Genomic DNA, 17,393 nt, shown 5'->3' on the forward strand with positions numbered 1-17,393 from the left:
CTCTTCATCAGACTCACTAGACTGTTCATCTTGCCTTACTGTGTGAACAGGTCTTTTTTTTCTTTTCTTTTTTGTAGTCCTGCCTGTTTTCAAACATTTTGTCGTTATTCCCATTTCTGGTCGTTTTGCCAACACTTCTTTTACTTTGGCATGCCCGCTCTATGTGTCCCCGTTTTCCGCAATGGTGACAATCCATATCCTTACATCTGCACGTGGTTGCTAGGTGACCCATTCTGCCGCAACGGTAACATGGTCCCTGCGTGTTTGCTCTGTCTGAGCTGCTCATTGCATGCACTTTGGTGGTTGCGTGTAGCTGTTGAGCTTCTTTTGATGCCATTTCCATAGAAAGACTAATGCTGATGGCTTTGTCCAATGTTAAATTCTTTGTGGTGAGCAACCTCTTCTGTGCTGCTTCATCTTTGAGGCCGCACACTAGCCTGTCTCGCAATGTGTCGTTTAGAACGTAAACGAACTCACAATGTTCTGCCAATTTTCTCAGCGCCGCCACAAACAAAGACACTGACTCTCCTTCTTCCTGGTCACGTTTATGAAACCTGAACCTCTCAGCGATTAATAATGGCTTTGGTGAAAAATGGTCTGACAAAACTTTTACTATTTCGTCGTATGTCTTTTCCCCAGGCTTTGTGGGTTGAAGCAAGTCACGTAATAGGTTGAAAGTTTTTGGTCCCATCACAGCTAGGAAAGTGGGCACAATTTTGGGATTAACAATGCCGTTGGCTTGGACAAAGTAATCAAAACGTTCGGAGTATGAGCTCCATTGTTCAACATTTTCGTCAAAAGGGCCAATATTACCAATAACTGCCGCCATTATTGGTGTTGGTTCTCTTACTTCAGGTCTGCTCGTGTTGGCACTGGCACTAGGCTCCGTGAGCTACTCGAACGTCTCTTTACTTCACTACTCGCGTAAGCAAAAAAAACAATACATCCGGGTTACTCGTCAATTAAACTACGGGGTGCAGGAGGGACATTCATAACAAACATGACACATCAGGTTCTGCAACAGCTTTTTCCCCATTGCTATCAGACTGTTGAACTGCTGAACCATAAACTGGACCACAATTGCTAGAATCTTTTGCACAAATGCCTTTGGCACCGTCATTTTTGCACATACAAATGGTTTAAATGTTCTCCTGTACACTGTGAACGCACATTGTCTCTTTCTCCTGCACTGTTTACATTTCAATTGTTTACTTTTTAATCACTGCTGCATTTTATACTGTAATTTACAAGCTGTATGCAACGGAATTTCGTTCTGTATGCACTCTGTACATACAAAATGACAAATAAAATTGTCTAAGTCTAGGTCTAAGACAGGGGTGTCAAACTCATTTTGGTTTAGGGGCCGCATACACATACCTCTCAACTTTTGACGACTGTTGAGAGTTAGATTGTTGACGGGGGGGGGGGGGGGGGGGTGTGCTGTTGTTCGATTCAACTCTGTCCAACGGGGGGGGGGGGTGCTGTTGTTCGATTCAACTCTGTCCAACGGGGGGGGGGGGGTGGGGGGGGGGGGGGGGGTGCTGTCGGTCGATTGAAGACGGTCCCTATTTTACACGGTCTTTGCTTTCAATTCACACTTTGTAACAACACATGACGACTTACCATTTAATTCGCACACAACACGGACCGTCCAAGTGTTTCACTTTGGATGAGGGAAACTAGTTCACGCGGCGGCGGTCCTGGCAGCTGTGTTACCTCTACTACTGGACGTGCGGAAACCATTTTACCGCAAATTGGTTCCGCCATGACGCGAACCGTGCGTTTCAAGAGTGAGATTTTCGTAGTAAGATTGAGATTTTCAAAGTAATGCGTGTGAGCGTGTGCAATTGATGAAATGCGTGTGTCACACGGTCAATGCGTGAGAGTTGAGAGCTATGCGCATACAGCTTAATCTGATCTCAAGAGAGCCATATGAGTAATTACAAGATTAAATAGAACTAACAAAAGTGGACTTGTTGTTGATTTTTATATTTAATGAATTACACTTTTACACAATATATTATGAATCACCTCAGCGTATTTAAGAAAAGTATGTGCAATTTCAACAATACTTTTACTCAGTTAAACATTTACTTGTGCATTATGCATAAGAACTGATCACAGTGATTGTACAATGTTGAAAAACATTTATTCACATCTTTTGGAACTTAAAAACACTGTCCTGCATGACAAAATACATCAAACAGATGTATTTTGTTTGATGTATGAAGAAATGATTTGAAATCAATTTTCCACATCTGAAGCTCAGTGCTACCATTAGCTGATTAAAACACAGCGCCCCCGTGGACAATATAGGAACTGCAGATTTTCGATTAAATGAAGTACATGTTGTTTTGAATAATTGTTTATCATTCTCTTCCTTTTATCTCCTCTTTCTTTCACCTTTTCTTTTTTCGTCTTGTTCTTCCTTTCCTTTCCTTCTTTCCCATTGTAGTGTCTATATCATTTGAAATATTCGCCGCATGAATCATGATAAAACTATTCACATTCATAAATCAATCGGAGCACAAGCAGTACTGCTCCACTTGTGAAAGTCAAATCTGATGAGGTCTTTGTAGTATTAAGCCAGCAGTTCTTATTGCCACATTGTCAGACAGGACACTGGAAAAAAAGATGCATTTTTTATTTTTATTTTTTTGAATAATGATAAGGCATTTAGCCACCGGGCCGGACTAAATTGTTCAGCAGGCCGTATGTTTGACACCCCTGGTCTAAGATAATGCCAAATCGTCAACAATCAAATCCAGCTAACTGATTTAGCGACGTATGAAGAACGGGGCCCTGGTGCTCCGGAATGGCCACACCCACACACATGATCAGACCTGTGCAGGAAACCTGAATCAGGCGGTGAACACAAGCATTAGTAACCAACTAGCGAGGGCAGGGCGAGACCTGGTCCAAAGGAGAAGTGAGCAAGCACTGGGGAAGAAACACATGCAGGCGGTGGAACAAGAAGAGCCGTTCTGGCAGGTATATATAGGGAGAGTGACAGGTGACCTGGGTTGAGCCTGATTAGTAGCAATAGCAGGTGGAACTAATTATGGAGAGTGAGTGAACGGTGACTGAGAAAGGTGGAGCATGGAATAGAAAAGATTAGACACTTTCAGCTGTCAGTCAACCTGCACTTTGCCTTCTCTGACCTACTGACTTCTTTTTAAGGAAAAAAATCCTGATTGTCCCATCTCTGTTTGTCTGTCAAACTTCTGGTTAGGTGCCAGATCTTCATCACTTGACCTGTAAGTCTGTTGTTTTTTGTAATGTTGTGATTTATGTACACGGTGAAACTGCAAATGTATATGGAGTCTTGTGTATTTTTGTTTGCTGTGGGTCAATTTGTGTGGGTGCCATTACCTGTCCTGTGAACGTTGGGAAACAATCCCAAACACTTTTTGTTGGGAGGGGGTTTGAATTAATTTCTATATTGTCATGGTTGGGTTTATGTATTTTGCCCACATAATGGGGTCTATCACGCTGCCACACATGTAGGACCTTGGGAAGTGGGGACATCGCTGGGGAGCGGGGATGATATCCCAGCCCTTCTGTCTTGTGGTTTCCTTGGCCCCAATATTATTGTACAACTTGGACATTGTGCAATTTAAATCAGTTAAACCCCTCCTAACTGTTGGCCACAATCCTGATGTGAAATGCAAGAGTATTTTTTTGTAAGAAAAAATTAAAAGCAAGAGACAAAAGTATCCAAGCAGGTCTGCATCTACCTGCTTGTCTATCTAAGCACACCTGCTTAAAATCACCAAGCCCTGCAGAGTGAAAAGAGTGTCAGTTTAAAATAAAGTCTTCACTGTTTTACATTAAAAGCAACTCCTTCAGTTAAATGCAACCCTCCAATACGCTCATATATTGTGCAGTAAGACAATTTTCTGTTGATCAATAAAAAATGAAAGGAAACCCTTCTGATTAAATGAATGATAATCAGCTGCCAAAGATAGAATCACTCGGCAGGTTTATTGTTTTGCAAACAAAATACATTAGAAAGGTCCCGGTGATGGGGCGCGCTCGTGGCGCAGCGGGTAGCGCGACCCATATACGGAGGCCTTAGTCCTTGACGCGGTCGACCCAGGTTCGAATCTGACCCGACACCATGATTAGTGCACAGGTGTGCCTTGGACTGCCCATAATAAAAGGCCACTCTGAAAGGTGCAGTTTTGTTTTATTAAGGGTGTGGGTGGGAGCAAAAAAAGGGAACAAAACCAAAAGTCTTGTGTTTATAATTTTGTTGAGTGTAATTTCTACAGCAGATAAATTGATGAGCTATTTTCTATGCTAACACAGCTAAATAATAATGGGGTCTAACAAATAAGCACATCAGAGGAAAAAAACAACTAAATTTTAAACCTTGTAAATTAATCAGGATGCTCATTTCCCTCTTTGATTGCAGGGCCAACTTTACATTACAGAAAAATTACTTTCAAACTATGTGTATAAAAAAAAAAGGTTTCGAAAGTATGTATTAAATTGATAAGTTTAACATAAAAAGGACCGCTTTGAACGTTCTAACACAAGTAAACCCTTAATTACACCAAGTGGTTAATTAATAATTCCAAAAAACATACAATGATATTGAGTAGATCCAACAGTACATTATTTTATAGAACATGTTCCACCAGAGCAGTTTCAAAGCAAGTTATTTATAGGGGGGTCTGAAATTATGGTAAATTCTCCACTAATGTTGATATCTTTGGATTAGAAGTAAAATCATGACTCACATTTTACATGAATTTCTATCCCAAAGAATCCTTCACTCAGGTTTCAATTTAAGCTTTAACAATTGTAATAGTTATATTACTTTTTATTTCCTTTTTTAGTCTTTTTTCCAAAGCTACACACTTGTATGTTTTTCTTCTTTGGTTTACAGTTTAAATGCAATTCCTTATATAATGCTTTTCATACTGTCTTTTAATTTTTGAAAACTAACAATTTTCCTCTATACTAACCGTAAAAATATCTGTTTTAATGTGTGTTAGTGCTGCGATAGACTGGCGACCTGTCCAGGGTGTACCCCGCCTCTCGCCCGGTGAACGCTGGAGATAGGCACCAGCAACCCCCGCGACCCCATGAGGGATTAAGCAGATCAGAAAATGGATGGATGGATGTGTGTTAGGGGCCAAGTTTGAGGGAGGGCGTTATTGTATTTTTTTTACTTTCCCCCCTGCATTACACATCCTGTGTAACAAACCCCCATACATACATAAATACAGGACACCTGTACACTTTAAAATGGCAAAAATTAAACAACAGCAGCCTGTCATGTAGTAAAAACAAGTGATATACCAGTGTGTTAAAATTCCTTCATAAAATTCCTTCATAATATCATGGTACAGAAGTATTCATTTAAGCTACACTAACCATAATTTCCATTTGAAAAGCAGCATTAGCAAATAAATTAAACAAAAGAATTTGACAAATTTTGTGCGTGACCATGCACACATGATTTGTACTGATTTTAGGTGTTGGATGAGGATTCAGAGTTGCTGTTTGAGTTTGATACCGGTGTAACTCTGTAAATATCTGGAAGACAAACAAAACATTTGTGAATACATTTCTTAAATTCTAGTTAAAAAGGATGACAAATAATATAAAACAACTTACTCCTGCCACGAAGGCGGTTTATGATATTTAGTCCGCTATTGGAGGAAATCCCAGCACTTGTGCTCTGAAGTAGAAAGTAGGTGTGGGATAAATTGTTGTGGGAAAAAGTTAGCATTATTTGTATTTCATGAAATCCCAGCTCTTTATCAGTAATCCAAAAGGTAAAACTGATCAAGCTATGAAAAAACTATTAACATTTATTGTCAATGCAAAATTTTATCTAATGTTTTTAAATTAGAACTTACCCTTGTTCGATTAGAAGTAGAGCTTAAAGCAGGCACTTTTCGTAAAATAAGAGAACGGATCTGCAAACAAACATTTCAATGTAATCCAATTAACAATTCATGTCAAAAAATAAATTATAAGCATTGGAAAAAAATTGTCCAGCACAAAAGATGGAATTAATTCTTGTCTTAGCTAAGATAATTCCCTCATCTGCAGGGAAGTATTTTCATAATGTAGAAATATGAGCTACATGTTTTTACTAGATCCGTGGTTTAGATCTGTGATCTGGAAATCATTATTGATCTTGATGATTAATTTACAGTCTATATTTTAATCTGAATAATTTAACAAATAATATATCTCACTTATTTATAAGTTGTATCCAGATCCTATCAGAAGCATATCATAAATGCAACAGGGGCATAGATGTGAAATTAGTTTGGGGATCTGATTGTTTAATCAACTTGAATTATCTGTTTCAGGTTGAAAAGGTCATAAAACAAATCCACTGGTTTTCACAAGTTACGGTTAATTATAATTTTATCTAATATATAACATTTTGAAATTATACATACAAATTCAAATACATAAGTACATTAACCAGAATTGTTAAATTAGGACGCAAAATTTTTAGGAATGCCATTGAATTTGAGAAACTTGGGCGTGGGAGGGATTTGGAAAAACTATGGAGAGAGACTTTCGGTTGGCCTCAAGGATGTTCTGGAAAACCGTTCAAGCAAAGGGAAACAGGGTCCATCCCAAGCTGTTAATGCTTTGGGAGGGAACCTGCAGACTTGGACCGAGGACATTGTCAAGTGGTGGAAGGAGCACTTTGAGGATCTTCTTAACCCGGTCACCATGTTCCATGAGGTGGGGGCAGAGCCTGAGGAATTGGGAGAACGCAATTCCATCACTGGCTCAGAGGTCGCCAAAGTAGTTAAAAAGCTCCCTGGCAGCAGGGTGGCAGGTGTGGATTACTTTTGGCCTGAGTTGTTGAAAGGTTCTGGACATTGTTGGAAAATGCAGTGGTTTGTGTGCCCTAGGCAAAGCTGTAAAAAGTCAAACGGACAGTCTACACCTCCAAACTCTCTTGAGAAATGTAGCAAGTTAAGATATATACAGTTGTGAGATTGACCATTACAGCCGTGAAGACCCTCTGTGGAGAAGGTATATATTTTTTCACAACAAAAATTACTTTTGTTAAGTCAACATACCTTGGAGTCAAATAATGTCCCAAACACTAAAATGAAGAAACCCTGAGGAAGTTCAAACATTACTTTAGTAACAAAGGACAACAACAAAAAGTAATTACATATCATCAATAAATTGGTGTCCTATTTCTTATTAAGTTAAAATACCTGGAGTGAATTGAAGAAAGCAAAGGCAATATGGATCCCTTCATTTGTTGGGTCCAACATGGTTCCAATTCCCAAACACCAGGTCAGTCCGAATAAAGGAGTTAGTATAGCCACACATCTGATAATGACTACCAAGGCGTGTTTTTCATCTGCCTGGGCTGTGTTTCCCGTACTTCTTCTTCTCAGCATCTTGTACAAGACCACAATTATTACCAAAATATTGAACACAACTATGGTCAAGGCAGGGATCACTAAGGCCAAGAGGGCCTTAGTCTTAGTCCAGTTTAGCCAACAAGCCTGATCTTCCCTCACGTATCCATTCCCAGGTGCAGTGGCAGCAACTGTAGTAACAGCTATAATCAGAGGGCAAACATATCCCACAGTTAAGCCAATAGCAAACATGGCCCATTTGGACATTTGGGAGAAGACCATGACTGTTCGATATAAGAGCAGGAGGCTTGAAACAAACATCCAAAAGAACATGGCAAGATAGAAAAAGTGCATGAAAAAGGTTGCTGCACTACACGGTCCCACTGGCACTTTGTAGTCTTCATCTGGGTTTTCTTTTGGGTTCTTTGCAATAGAGGCTCCAATGATGAAACAGATATTAGCAATCAGCAGGGACAGTGCCGTGTTAACAATGGCAACATGGCGCATGAAGGCAGTGCTATTTTTGGTTAGGGCTCTCCATACAATTCCTTCAATAAGGAGACAAATAAGTAGGCTGATCATTGATATCCCAACTCCAATATAAGTCATTATATCCAGTAATATTCTGATTGATTCAGGGATATCGGTTGACATCAGAATTGAGAAAGAGGTGAGGTGGTTGCAGGTGCAGGTTACAGTATCATTTATGTCTGAAACAAACTCACAGCCCTCATCATCCCAGGCACCACGTTTACCTAAGAGGTTAAAATTCCAGAAGACACACTGTGGGTCCAGTTCCAGGGTGGTATTGAGCTTGTTGTAGCTTAAGGTGACGTTGCGAATTTTTTCATTTATTTTGACAAGTAGAACAGCAGCATTGATGGCGTTTCCAGTGTCAGTTTCATTGCTGGTGTCATTAAAAAGGCTAAAGTCAAATGAAGAATTCCGTGCTGGCAGAACATTATTCAAGGTGGAGAAAAGAATGGTGGTGATGAATGTGTCATCAAGGCCTGTTGATGGAATGGTTATGGAAACAGTGGAGTTTAGTTCTTTCTTAAACGAGTCTATGAATGTGGTTCTCCTGAGCTGAATCCGTTTAGTATTTATTTCAAATGTTCCATTCAGTCTTTCAGAAATTGTCTCCAATGAACCCAACAACAGTGAGCTCGAATTTTGTGTTTGATTTGAATTCAGAAAGTTCCAAGAATCCTTTGCATCATCACTAATGATAACATCAACAGTATCCAGTACATTCTGTAGATGAAGAAATATGTAATGAATATCCCAAACACAAAACCACATATTATCTATGAAAAACGTATTTAGAGGACATAAAATATACTGCGTACCTGCATGACATCTTCTTTTACATCTTTTGAAACATTTGCAATGGTATTTAGGATATCAACAATAGCAGAGATTGTCGAAGATGATTTAGTGATTTGTTCTTCTTCTTCATCGACAGCGTTACTTAAATCTTCAGTAAATTCTGGAAGTTCTTCTTCTTTCAGATCCTGAATGAATGTAAATTGAACAACAACAAAAGGCGTATAGTTATTGCAAATGAGGTAAGAAACAAATGAGCAGCTATTCAGATGAATCAAACAAGCTCAGGCCATCTGGCCAAGGAGATGTGCAATGAGAGGCCTGGTCCAGTAGCCTCGTGAGACCATCCTGATCTCGCGAGCTTTCAAGGTTTCACTCGCAGATCAGTCTGGCTACTCTCCGTTAAAGAAAATTTGGAGCCGTTCACCAAACGAACGTCCAATCAGCGTTGGCTTTGAGGCGGGTTGAGGTGTGACGCAACGGGAAGCGCGTCAGTTCAGTCTAAACAACATGGCGGCTTCATCCGATGAAACTAGCGTTAGCGTGGCTATCGAGCAAGTTTTATCGGAATTACAGAGTATTTCTCTGCTGAGCTAACGAGCCTTTACCTGCAGCAGCAAGAGTAGCTTGGCTTGTGGTTGTGTTTTCGTCGTCGCTCTGTTACGAGCGACGACGAATCTGATTGGTTCATTTGGCCTGTCTATCACCAACATAGGCCCATCAGCTAACCAGTATTTTCGCCCCTTCCCAAAGTTACTTCAACGGAAGGTTTCCAGATGGATATGCGGAGCAAATCTATTTGGCGGAGTCAGGTAACTGGTCCAGGGACCTGTCCAGGGACCTGAAATATCACATTCCTGGAGAAAAGGAACCATGACATGAGTGTGAGTTTGAGCATGAGCAAATATATTTTATGGAGTTTACCTAAACAACTAAATTGGATAGTCATAAGGTCACCTTTTTTGGCTTTAAGTTGCAAAAGGTTGAAAGGTTTTCATTGTTTTCACTGCTAAGGGACTCCACAGCAGTGCGCGTGTGAGTCATCTGTAATGATACGATTGGGAAGGACGTGCCATTTTATTGTTGGACTTTGCTGCTAGGCATAGTTTGCTGATAACAAACTTTAAAAAAAGTTTGAGCACAGTTTTTTAAAGAAACGTATTTGGGACTAGGCCAAAAAATTGTGACTGATTTAGTAATTATGAATGTTTTATCTTACAGACATGCTACCTCTGTACTTGACAGCTTTACTTAAATCTTTTGTGAATTCAGGAAGTTCTTCTTCTTTCAGATCCTGAATGAATGTAAACTGAACAATAACAAAAGGTGTATAATTAATGCAAATGAGGTAAGAAACAAATAAGCAGCTATTCAGATGAATCAAACAAGTTAGGGCCATCTTGCCAAGGAGATGTGAAAGGAGAGGCCTCTACAGACCCCATCATCAGTACTGGTCCCATGATGTACAGTAGGTCCAGGGACCTGAAATATCACAGGCCATTTTATTGTTGGACTTTGCTGCTAGGCATAGGTTGCTGATAAACAAATTTGAGCACAGTGTTTTAAAGAAATGTATTTGGGACTGAGCCAAAAAATTGTAACTGATTTAGTAATTATAAATGTTTTATCTTACAGACATGCTACCTCTGTAACCGGTTCTGGAATAAGCAGAATGCAACTCAGCAAGCAATAAACCTGATTTAAATATTGAAGCTAAATATAGACCTGATTTTACATGACTCAACAGTTATTTATAGCCAAGGTTTAAGTCCATATATTTTGCCTGGTCTAAAAGGGGTCTAAGCTTAGATTTTAAATAAAAAAAGGTCTGCAAAATAGTCTGTAAACTATGACTAAACTTCAGAAAGTATTAATGGAAACTCACAGGACGCGTCATGACTCTGTTATAACCTAATAATAGGGGTCATCTGCTCGCTACCTCACATCACGTGTCTCCTCAGAGTTAAAAGAGGAAAGCGTAATTTTTATTAAATGGCATGATCAAATGCTTCTGAGAAACAGTGAGCTGTTTTTTTATTTTTTTTTCTTGTTTGTGCAGTACTGGATGCAATTGTTCTGAAAGTCCATGTACTGAAAAAAGCTGTTTACACATTTTAATGTTCCTGCGTAGGTAGTGAAGCTGGAGGAACCAAAGTTTGGCATTTATTCAACAGTGTTTCAAATAATGAAATATCTAGGAGTCATAACATAAACAGGTATTGAATGTATATATATTTGGATAAACACAAACATATGTTTGTAATTGTTCATTGCATAATATTAAATTACATTATATTTTTTTTAAAAAGAGGACCCACCCAATTCTGAAATAATCCTTGTAATGTAATAATGCTATACCATAAAGCAACAGAAATGAATAAAAAATGTGTCCAGAAATTTTATTACATTTTGCGGTGATTATTACAAAATGAGGTTGCAGTGAAATTTTGCCATATTTTGAAGTCCAAATTTATCCCGTTATTACATAATGTTGCAGTATTACATAATGCAGCACTACAAGGTTTCCATATAGTTTTAACGTTGAAATGGGTGTAGTACTTACTAGGTATCAACCATAAACATGTTTCAAAGGTATCACTGGATCATTGGTCCACATCTCTCAAATGGCATAATCAGAACTTATTAAAAAATATGGAATATACCTACCGCTGAATCAATTAGTAATTCTTTGATTATGGTTACGATGCAGGTGTCTTCCAGAAGTTTCCAGTTCCTTGATTCCAAACACTTTGCAGTCTTGGTCCCTGTTTGACCTTCTTCACACTTTCCTTCTGCTATGTCATTTACTCTTCCAGGTCCATACTCCGCATCATTGCAGATAATAGCTGAAAGGTTAAAAATAACAAGCAAGTCAAAACAACAATAAAACAGCATAAATAAAACAACATTTCATTCTTTGCTCTTACGGTCTAAAAAGATTGTCAGACGTGTTTCTTTTTGATAGCCCTTTGGATTTTCAACTTTGCATGTGAAAGTTTCGTCCTTTGGTTCTGAACAGCTTTGCATTCGGTATTGATAAGTGATGCAATTTGGGTCTGTACTTTGACCTGCAAACATTTTGGATTGTGTTAAAAATTACAAAAACTATCCCGAGTGTCTAAGAAATTGGAATTTGTTTATTTTCTCCATAAATGCTTACCAGTTAGAGCTGTTGAACCAGAAAACCAGTTGACTTTGTAAGGGGACTGGACACAGCATTCAATCGGTACTGTCCCTCCGGGGACACATTGAGCAAACATTCTACCCTGCACTTGCACATTGGGAGCTGATTTGATTTCCACCTTCCTATCCTGGCGGACTGAAACTGCTTGTCCCCTTAAAGTGCATTGATAATTTCCTAAAATTAAGAAAAGTATAATTAGAAGTTTTACTCACCAACCATCATTTCTAGCACAAATGAACAAGCGCTGCATGAACATGGAGGCCAAACCATTGAAATTAAAATATGTCACCTTTGTTGGGATTGCTAGGAGATACAAAGGTAGAGATTTTGATTTCTTGTTGAACTTAAATTTGATATTAATGGTAAGTTTCACCTTAACACCACTCAGTCTTGTGACTGTGTTTAGATTTACATGTTTACAATGATCAAGAAACCTGTATGAACACTGTTGTGGTTTGTCTGAAATCACCTAATTTACTGATGCTAACAAATAATTATGCAGTGTTGCTCTCCCTGTGTCCCCTAAAGATCATAAGGGAGGCAAGTTGTAATACGTCAAACAGGAGAAATGCTTTCTTACAGCCATGTTGCAGTGTGATAAGGTCCCTGTTTAAAATATAAATATATAAAATGTTTACATTTTTTGCTCATTCAATTGAAGGTGATATGTAGCTTTGCTTGAAATTTGTTTCACAGCTTTTATTTAGATTAATAAGATCTACATACTGACAAATCTGCACACAATTTTAAACAGATAGGAAAACCTCTGAGAAGGACAAAAAATAAATGTGACCAACTAGTTTAATGTTTTGTTGAACAAAAAAAATTGTGTTCAGAAAAAAAAAATCACACGCAAGGCTAAACTTTAAACCTGGCTAAAAGTTGTATAGCCAGGACTTAGAGAGGAAGTACTTAGCACCAGTGGTGAGAACAACGCAGGAGATTGTGGGGCACCGTCTGTGGGATCTAGACTCAGTTTACGCAGAACGAGTCCAAAGAAGGGCCAGACACATCTCCACTGATCCCACCCACCAATTCAATGCGCTGCTTGCCCCTCTTCCATCAGGTAAACGCTTCAGGAGCCTCAAAGCCAAAACAAATAAACTTAGAAACAGCTTTTTCCCAATAGCTGTGAGGGCAATTGTCTCCTGATGAGAGACTGCAGTCCAACGCTTTAAAATCACCCCACTGTCACTAGCCCATCATACGTTACAATCACCTTAATGTTACTGCCTACTTGCACACTATAATTTATGAACATCTAAATGCACACTGCTGTAATAAAGCCTCAAATCATCATTGCTCAATAAACACCTTACTACCTCATTATCTGTGACTCTACTGATCGCTAAAAAAAGTAACCCTTGTTCATTGCTTATTTGTCAGTTTTTTCCTCATTACGTGTAATGTAAACTGGAGAGGCCAAAGAGAAATTTCACCACAGTAACACGCGGTGACAAATACAAATATTCCTGATTTCTGATTCCTATGTTAATATTTAAATTGTATAGGAACTTCTCATTCATTGCCTTTTCAAAGAAGTCGGCTTTAACTTACCAGCATCTGCAAGAATGACGTTGGTAACAGTCAGAGTGAATGGAGAGTTAGAAGAAATGATATGCCTCTTTGATGAAATTACCCCCCCATCAAATTTCCATTCCACTTTAACATTGTTTATCAGATTGAAACCAGGAGGATCACATGTCAGTATCATTTTTTGGCCAGTATAAGTGTTAACACCATTTAGTGTAATTGCTTTTTCACCTGCAAAGAGAGTCAAATAAATAATTAGGAATTGATTTCTGCAAAACAAAAATATAGATATAAAAGAAACTGCTGTACACTTACTTGAAATCTCTGGAACATCTATCCCAAGAACAGGGGCGATTTCAGTGGACATGGTTTTATTAAGGTTTTGATTTGCTGCAGCTATTTGAGAGTCATCAAACTGAGATGACCTGATAGTAAAGTCTACTACAACACTTCCTTCTCTGTGAAAACAAATTAAAGCCAGCACAATGATGAGGAGCATGCTCAGACTAACTCAGCATTCACTTTTGAGAACTGTTAAAGCTACATACCTGATTCCCGTCACAAATGCATCAACGAATCCTTCTATGCTGTTATACTGGTTCTTCAGCTGTTGAAGTAAATGTGGTTGATATTATGACCAATAAAGCACAACATTTAAATCAGTATTAAATTAAGAATATACTTACTATTTCATTGACGTCTGACTCAAACGCTTTGTATGCAGGGTTGCTGCTATTGTTCAAGTCTGTTGTAAACACCCGATCTAATCTGACTGACATCGCAACATCAATTCCTGTTTGTGTAAAATAGAGCAGTTATATTTTTAAAGGAACTTAGAAATAGAGCACCCAAACAAGACATACATCCTGATAAAGACTGTTCACTAGAAAAGCATCAATCTGCCTTGTTTCTTGAAAGAAAAGAGATAGATTTTTTTTTTGTATTAACAACCATTTGAGAAATAACAGTTTAGGAAATGTACATAATTGCTTATCGCTGTATGCTATTTAGTACAAAATAAAATGTCTTATGTACAACAACATAGAAACACCACAAGTGGACGTAGTTTTGTTTGTAGTTTAAGAATTTCCACATACCACTGTACAAAAATTAGTAACTTTAGAAGGACTTTATCTTTTTGTATTTCAGGGGACGAGATCATCTTTTAACATTTTCCAGTTACTTTTGAGCATTACAGAAGCATTTTACAGAAACAAATCTCTATGGCTAACCACAAACTGCAATGATGAAAGCCGATAATGAAATAAAACGTGATTTGTCAGAAATGTTACCTGTAGCAGTGGTTGCAGGCGGTGCAGCAGTACTGGTAACAACAGTGGCCTTGGTTGTTGCTGTCGGGGCCTTGGTAGTTGTTGTAGGGGCCTTAGTTGTAGTTGTAGGGGCCTTTGTGGTAGTTGTAGGGGCCTTTGTGGTAGCTGTAGTGGCGTTGGTAGCAATCGTGGGTGCTTTGGAGGTAATGGTATTTGTATTAGTGAGGTATTAGTTAGGTATTGTGGTATTAGTTATAATTATTTTACCTGTTGTGGTGGTCTTAGTGGAAGTACTTGTGGTAGTAGTTGGAGTTGGGGAAGTTGGAGGCTTAGTAGTGGTACGAACAGTTGAGGTATTTGTGGTATTCTTTGTAATAAGGACAGTATTGGAGGTTACGGTCAAGATGGAGATGGTAGTATTAATTGTGGCATTAGTTGCCGGCAAGAGAACGGTGGCGTTGTTTGTTGTCCGGAGTATAGTTGAAGATACTGGGGTAGTTGTGTTCACTGTTGTACTTTGGGGCATCACACTTATACCTGAAAAGGTTTAAATACAGCAATAAGTATATAAAATACACCACAGTGTTGAAGTAGATCATAAAATTAAACAACAAAATGCCAGAAACGAGTCACTCCATCCATAAATCCAGCCAACAGCCAGTCATCGATTGTCGACCACCACCAGTCATTTTTTTTTATTATAACCTCCATTACCAGGAAGACCCACCTGAAGTTAAAAAACATATTTTTTAAGTGGGTTCCTAGTCAAAGTATGCAGCAGCAAGTAGTAGTCATTTTAACTTACATATTGATACGAGCAAATTCACAATTATACTGTCCATTGCTACCTTAGTGGTAGAATGTGAGATTTTCATCTCAGGGTTGTGGAATAAGGGGAGGGTTGGTGGTGGGTTGTGGGGGGGAGGGGGGATGGAGGTTGGGTGAATCCTATTCCACACATGCTTATGACATTTATCCAGAAGAAAAATAGTTAGGAAACATTTAGAAGCAAACTGTGTTAGCAACGGCCTCTCAGGATTTTGTGTCGTACTGTGGATCATTGGATCAAGGCACCAGAGAAAGACTTCAGCTTAGATTTGACTCAGAAACCTTCAAGCTGTAAGGTAGCAGTGTTAACTGTTGAAGCCATCATGTCCCCCATATTCAACAAATTAATTAATGAATTATCTCTTGTAATAATAGGAAATTGTGTAAAAATTAAATCAAACAATGTTACAAATTCTTCGTTCAAACATTTTGATTAATCTTTTTTAAAAGTGAGCTTTATTAGAATGAGCTTTAGCCAATGCTACCGGTTGACACAATATATATTATAACAAACACATATAACACAGTCGATGGTTTGTTAACCAAATTATATTTTACACATTTGAAAATACTAAATGTTTTGTTTTTATTCAATTGAAGAACATTTTGGCACAGCCATGCATTGATTTCTTCTAGGCATTTACTCAGTGCTTGAACTGGCCCATAGTCACCTGGTGACATGGTGATGTAGAGCCGTGTGTCGTCTGCATAGTTATGGTAGCTGATGTTGTTGTATTTTATTATCTGAGCAAGAGGGAGCATGTAGATATTGAATAGGAGGGGACCCAGGATGGACCCTTGGGGAACCCCACATGTGATTTTTGTCTTCTTTGATGTAAAGTTACTTACTGACACAAAAAGTCCCTGCCCTTTAGGTAGGATTTAAACCAGTGGAGAGCTGTACAAGAGAGACCAACCCAGTTCTCCAGGCGTTCTAACAGAATGGCGTGATCGACAGTATCAAATGCTGCACTGAGGTCCAATAGTACCAGCACGGTGGTTCTTCCACAGTCTGTATTTATATGGATCTCATTAAACACCTTGATAAGGGCGGTCTCTGTACTGTGATGAGCACGGAAACCTGACTGGAAAACGTCAAAGCGGCTGGTCATTGTAAAGAAGGTGTTTAATTGTTGAAATACAGCTTTTTCAATAATCTTACTGATAAAGGGGAGGTTTGAGATGGGCCTATAGTTCTGGAGTAGAAGTTTGTCTAAATTGCTCTTTTTCAGCAGTGGTTTGATAATTGCTGTTTTTAGGGACTGGGGGAAAACACCTGACAGGAGGGACGTGTTTATTATCTGAGTCAAATCAGACGCTATGACAGGCAAAACTTTCTTAAAGAAAGCTGTGGGTAGAACATCAAGGCAGCAGGAGGAGGAACTTAGCTGCTGAATTATCTCCTCTAAGCTTTTGTGGTTTATTTTGCTGAATTGGGACATTTTGTCAGGGTAAGTTCCAGCTGAATACAGCTTTGGTAAGCTGTATTCAGCTTTTACAATAAAATCTTCTCAGTAATCTGTTTCTATTAACAATCAGCAGACTAAAACAGCATAAAAATTTAGACATTCCTATCATTTGTTTTTAATTGTGACTGCAGTTGAATGCCTCTCAGGATCATTGAAGCAAGACACAATAGGGATTCCTTGTTGACCAAGTAACGATTTTCAAGATGTCTTTCAGTGGTACACAAATCTCAAGCATTGTTTAGATTCAGAGAATTTGGCAGGCAGGTATATTGATCATTAGTGTGACAGTCTATGTAACAAAAAAAAAAAAACATAGGTTTGGAATAATAAAAGTGATTATTTCTATTTTTTATAGAATTTTGAATGAACATTGTTGGAGATTCTTTGACATTGGGCTTTTTATTCACCTCAATTTGTTGAA

The 17,393-nt window shown here is 38.6% G+C and overlaps 1 protein-coding gene across 1 annotated transcript; it reads right to left on the reverse strand.

Moving 5' to 3' along the window:
* Positions 1–2,881: 2,881 nt before the first annotated feature.
* On the reverse strand, positions 2,882–11,991 carry LOC118566220 (adhesion G protein-coupled receptor F5-like). Its single transcript, XM_036147645.1, has 9 exons — positions 11,848–11,991; positions 11,615–11,755; positions 11,355–11,533; positions 8,711–8,875; positions 7,212–8,615; positions 7,068–7,109; positions 5,874–5,933; positions 5,629–5,692; positions 2,882–2,940 (listed from the first exon to the last, which is right to left on the reverse strand). The coding sequence occupies exons 1-9, from the start codon at positions 11,945–11,947 to the stop codon at positions 2,882–2,884; spliced, it is 2,214 nt and encodes a 737-aa protein (XP_036003538.1). The 5' UTR covers positions 11,948–11,991.
* Positions 11,992–17,393: the final 5,402 nt, after the last annotated feature.

Source organism: Fundulus heteroclitus, chromosome 15 (assembly GCF_011125445.2).
Source record: "Fundulus heteroclitus isolate FHET01 chromosome 15, MU-UCD_Fhet_4.1, whole genome shotgun sequence".
In the NCBI taxonomy this organism is placed as follows: domain Eukaryota; kingdom Metazoa; phylum Chordata; class Actinopteri; order Cyprinodontiformes; family Fundulidae; genus Fundulus; species Fundulus heteroclitus.

What these genes read in the sequence shown, in the direction of transcription:
- LOC118566220 (XM_036147645.1), bottom strand. Translation starts at nt 11,947, where the DNA reads ATGTTTGCTCAATGTGTCCCCGGAGGGACAGTACCGATTGAATGCTGT. An exon ending in TGGTTCAACAGCTCTAACTG is followed by an intron (nt 11,756 to 11,847) that starts GTAAGCATTTAT and finishes AAATGTTTGCAG; the next exon opens with GTCAAAGTACAGACCCAAAT. An exon ending in TCTGACAATCTTTTTAGACC is followed by an intron (nt 11,534 to 11,614) that starts GTAAGAGCAAAG and finishes TTAACCTTTCAG; the next exon opens with CTATTATCTGCAATGATGCG.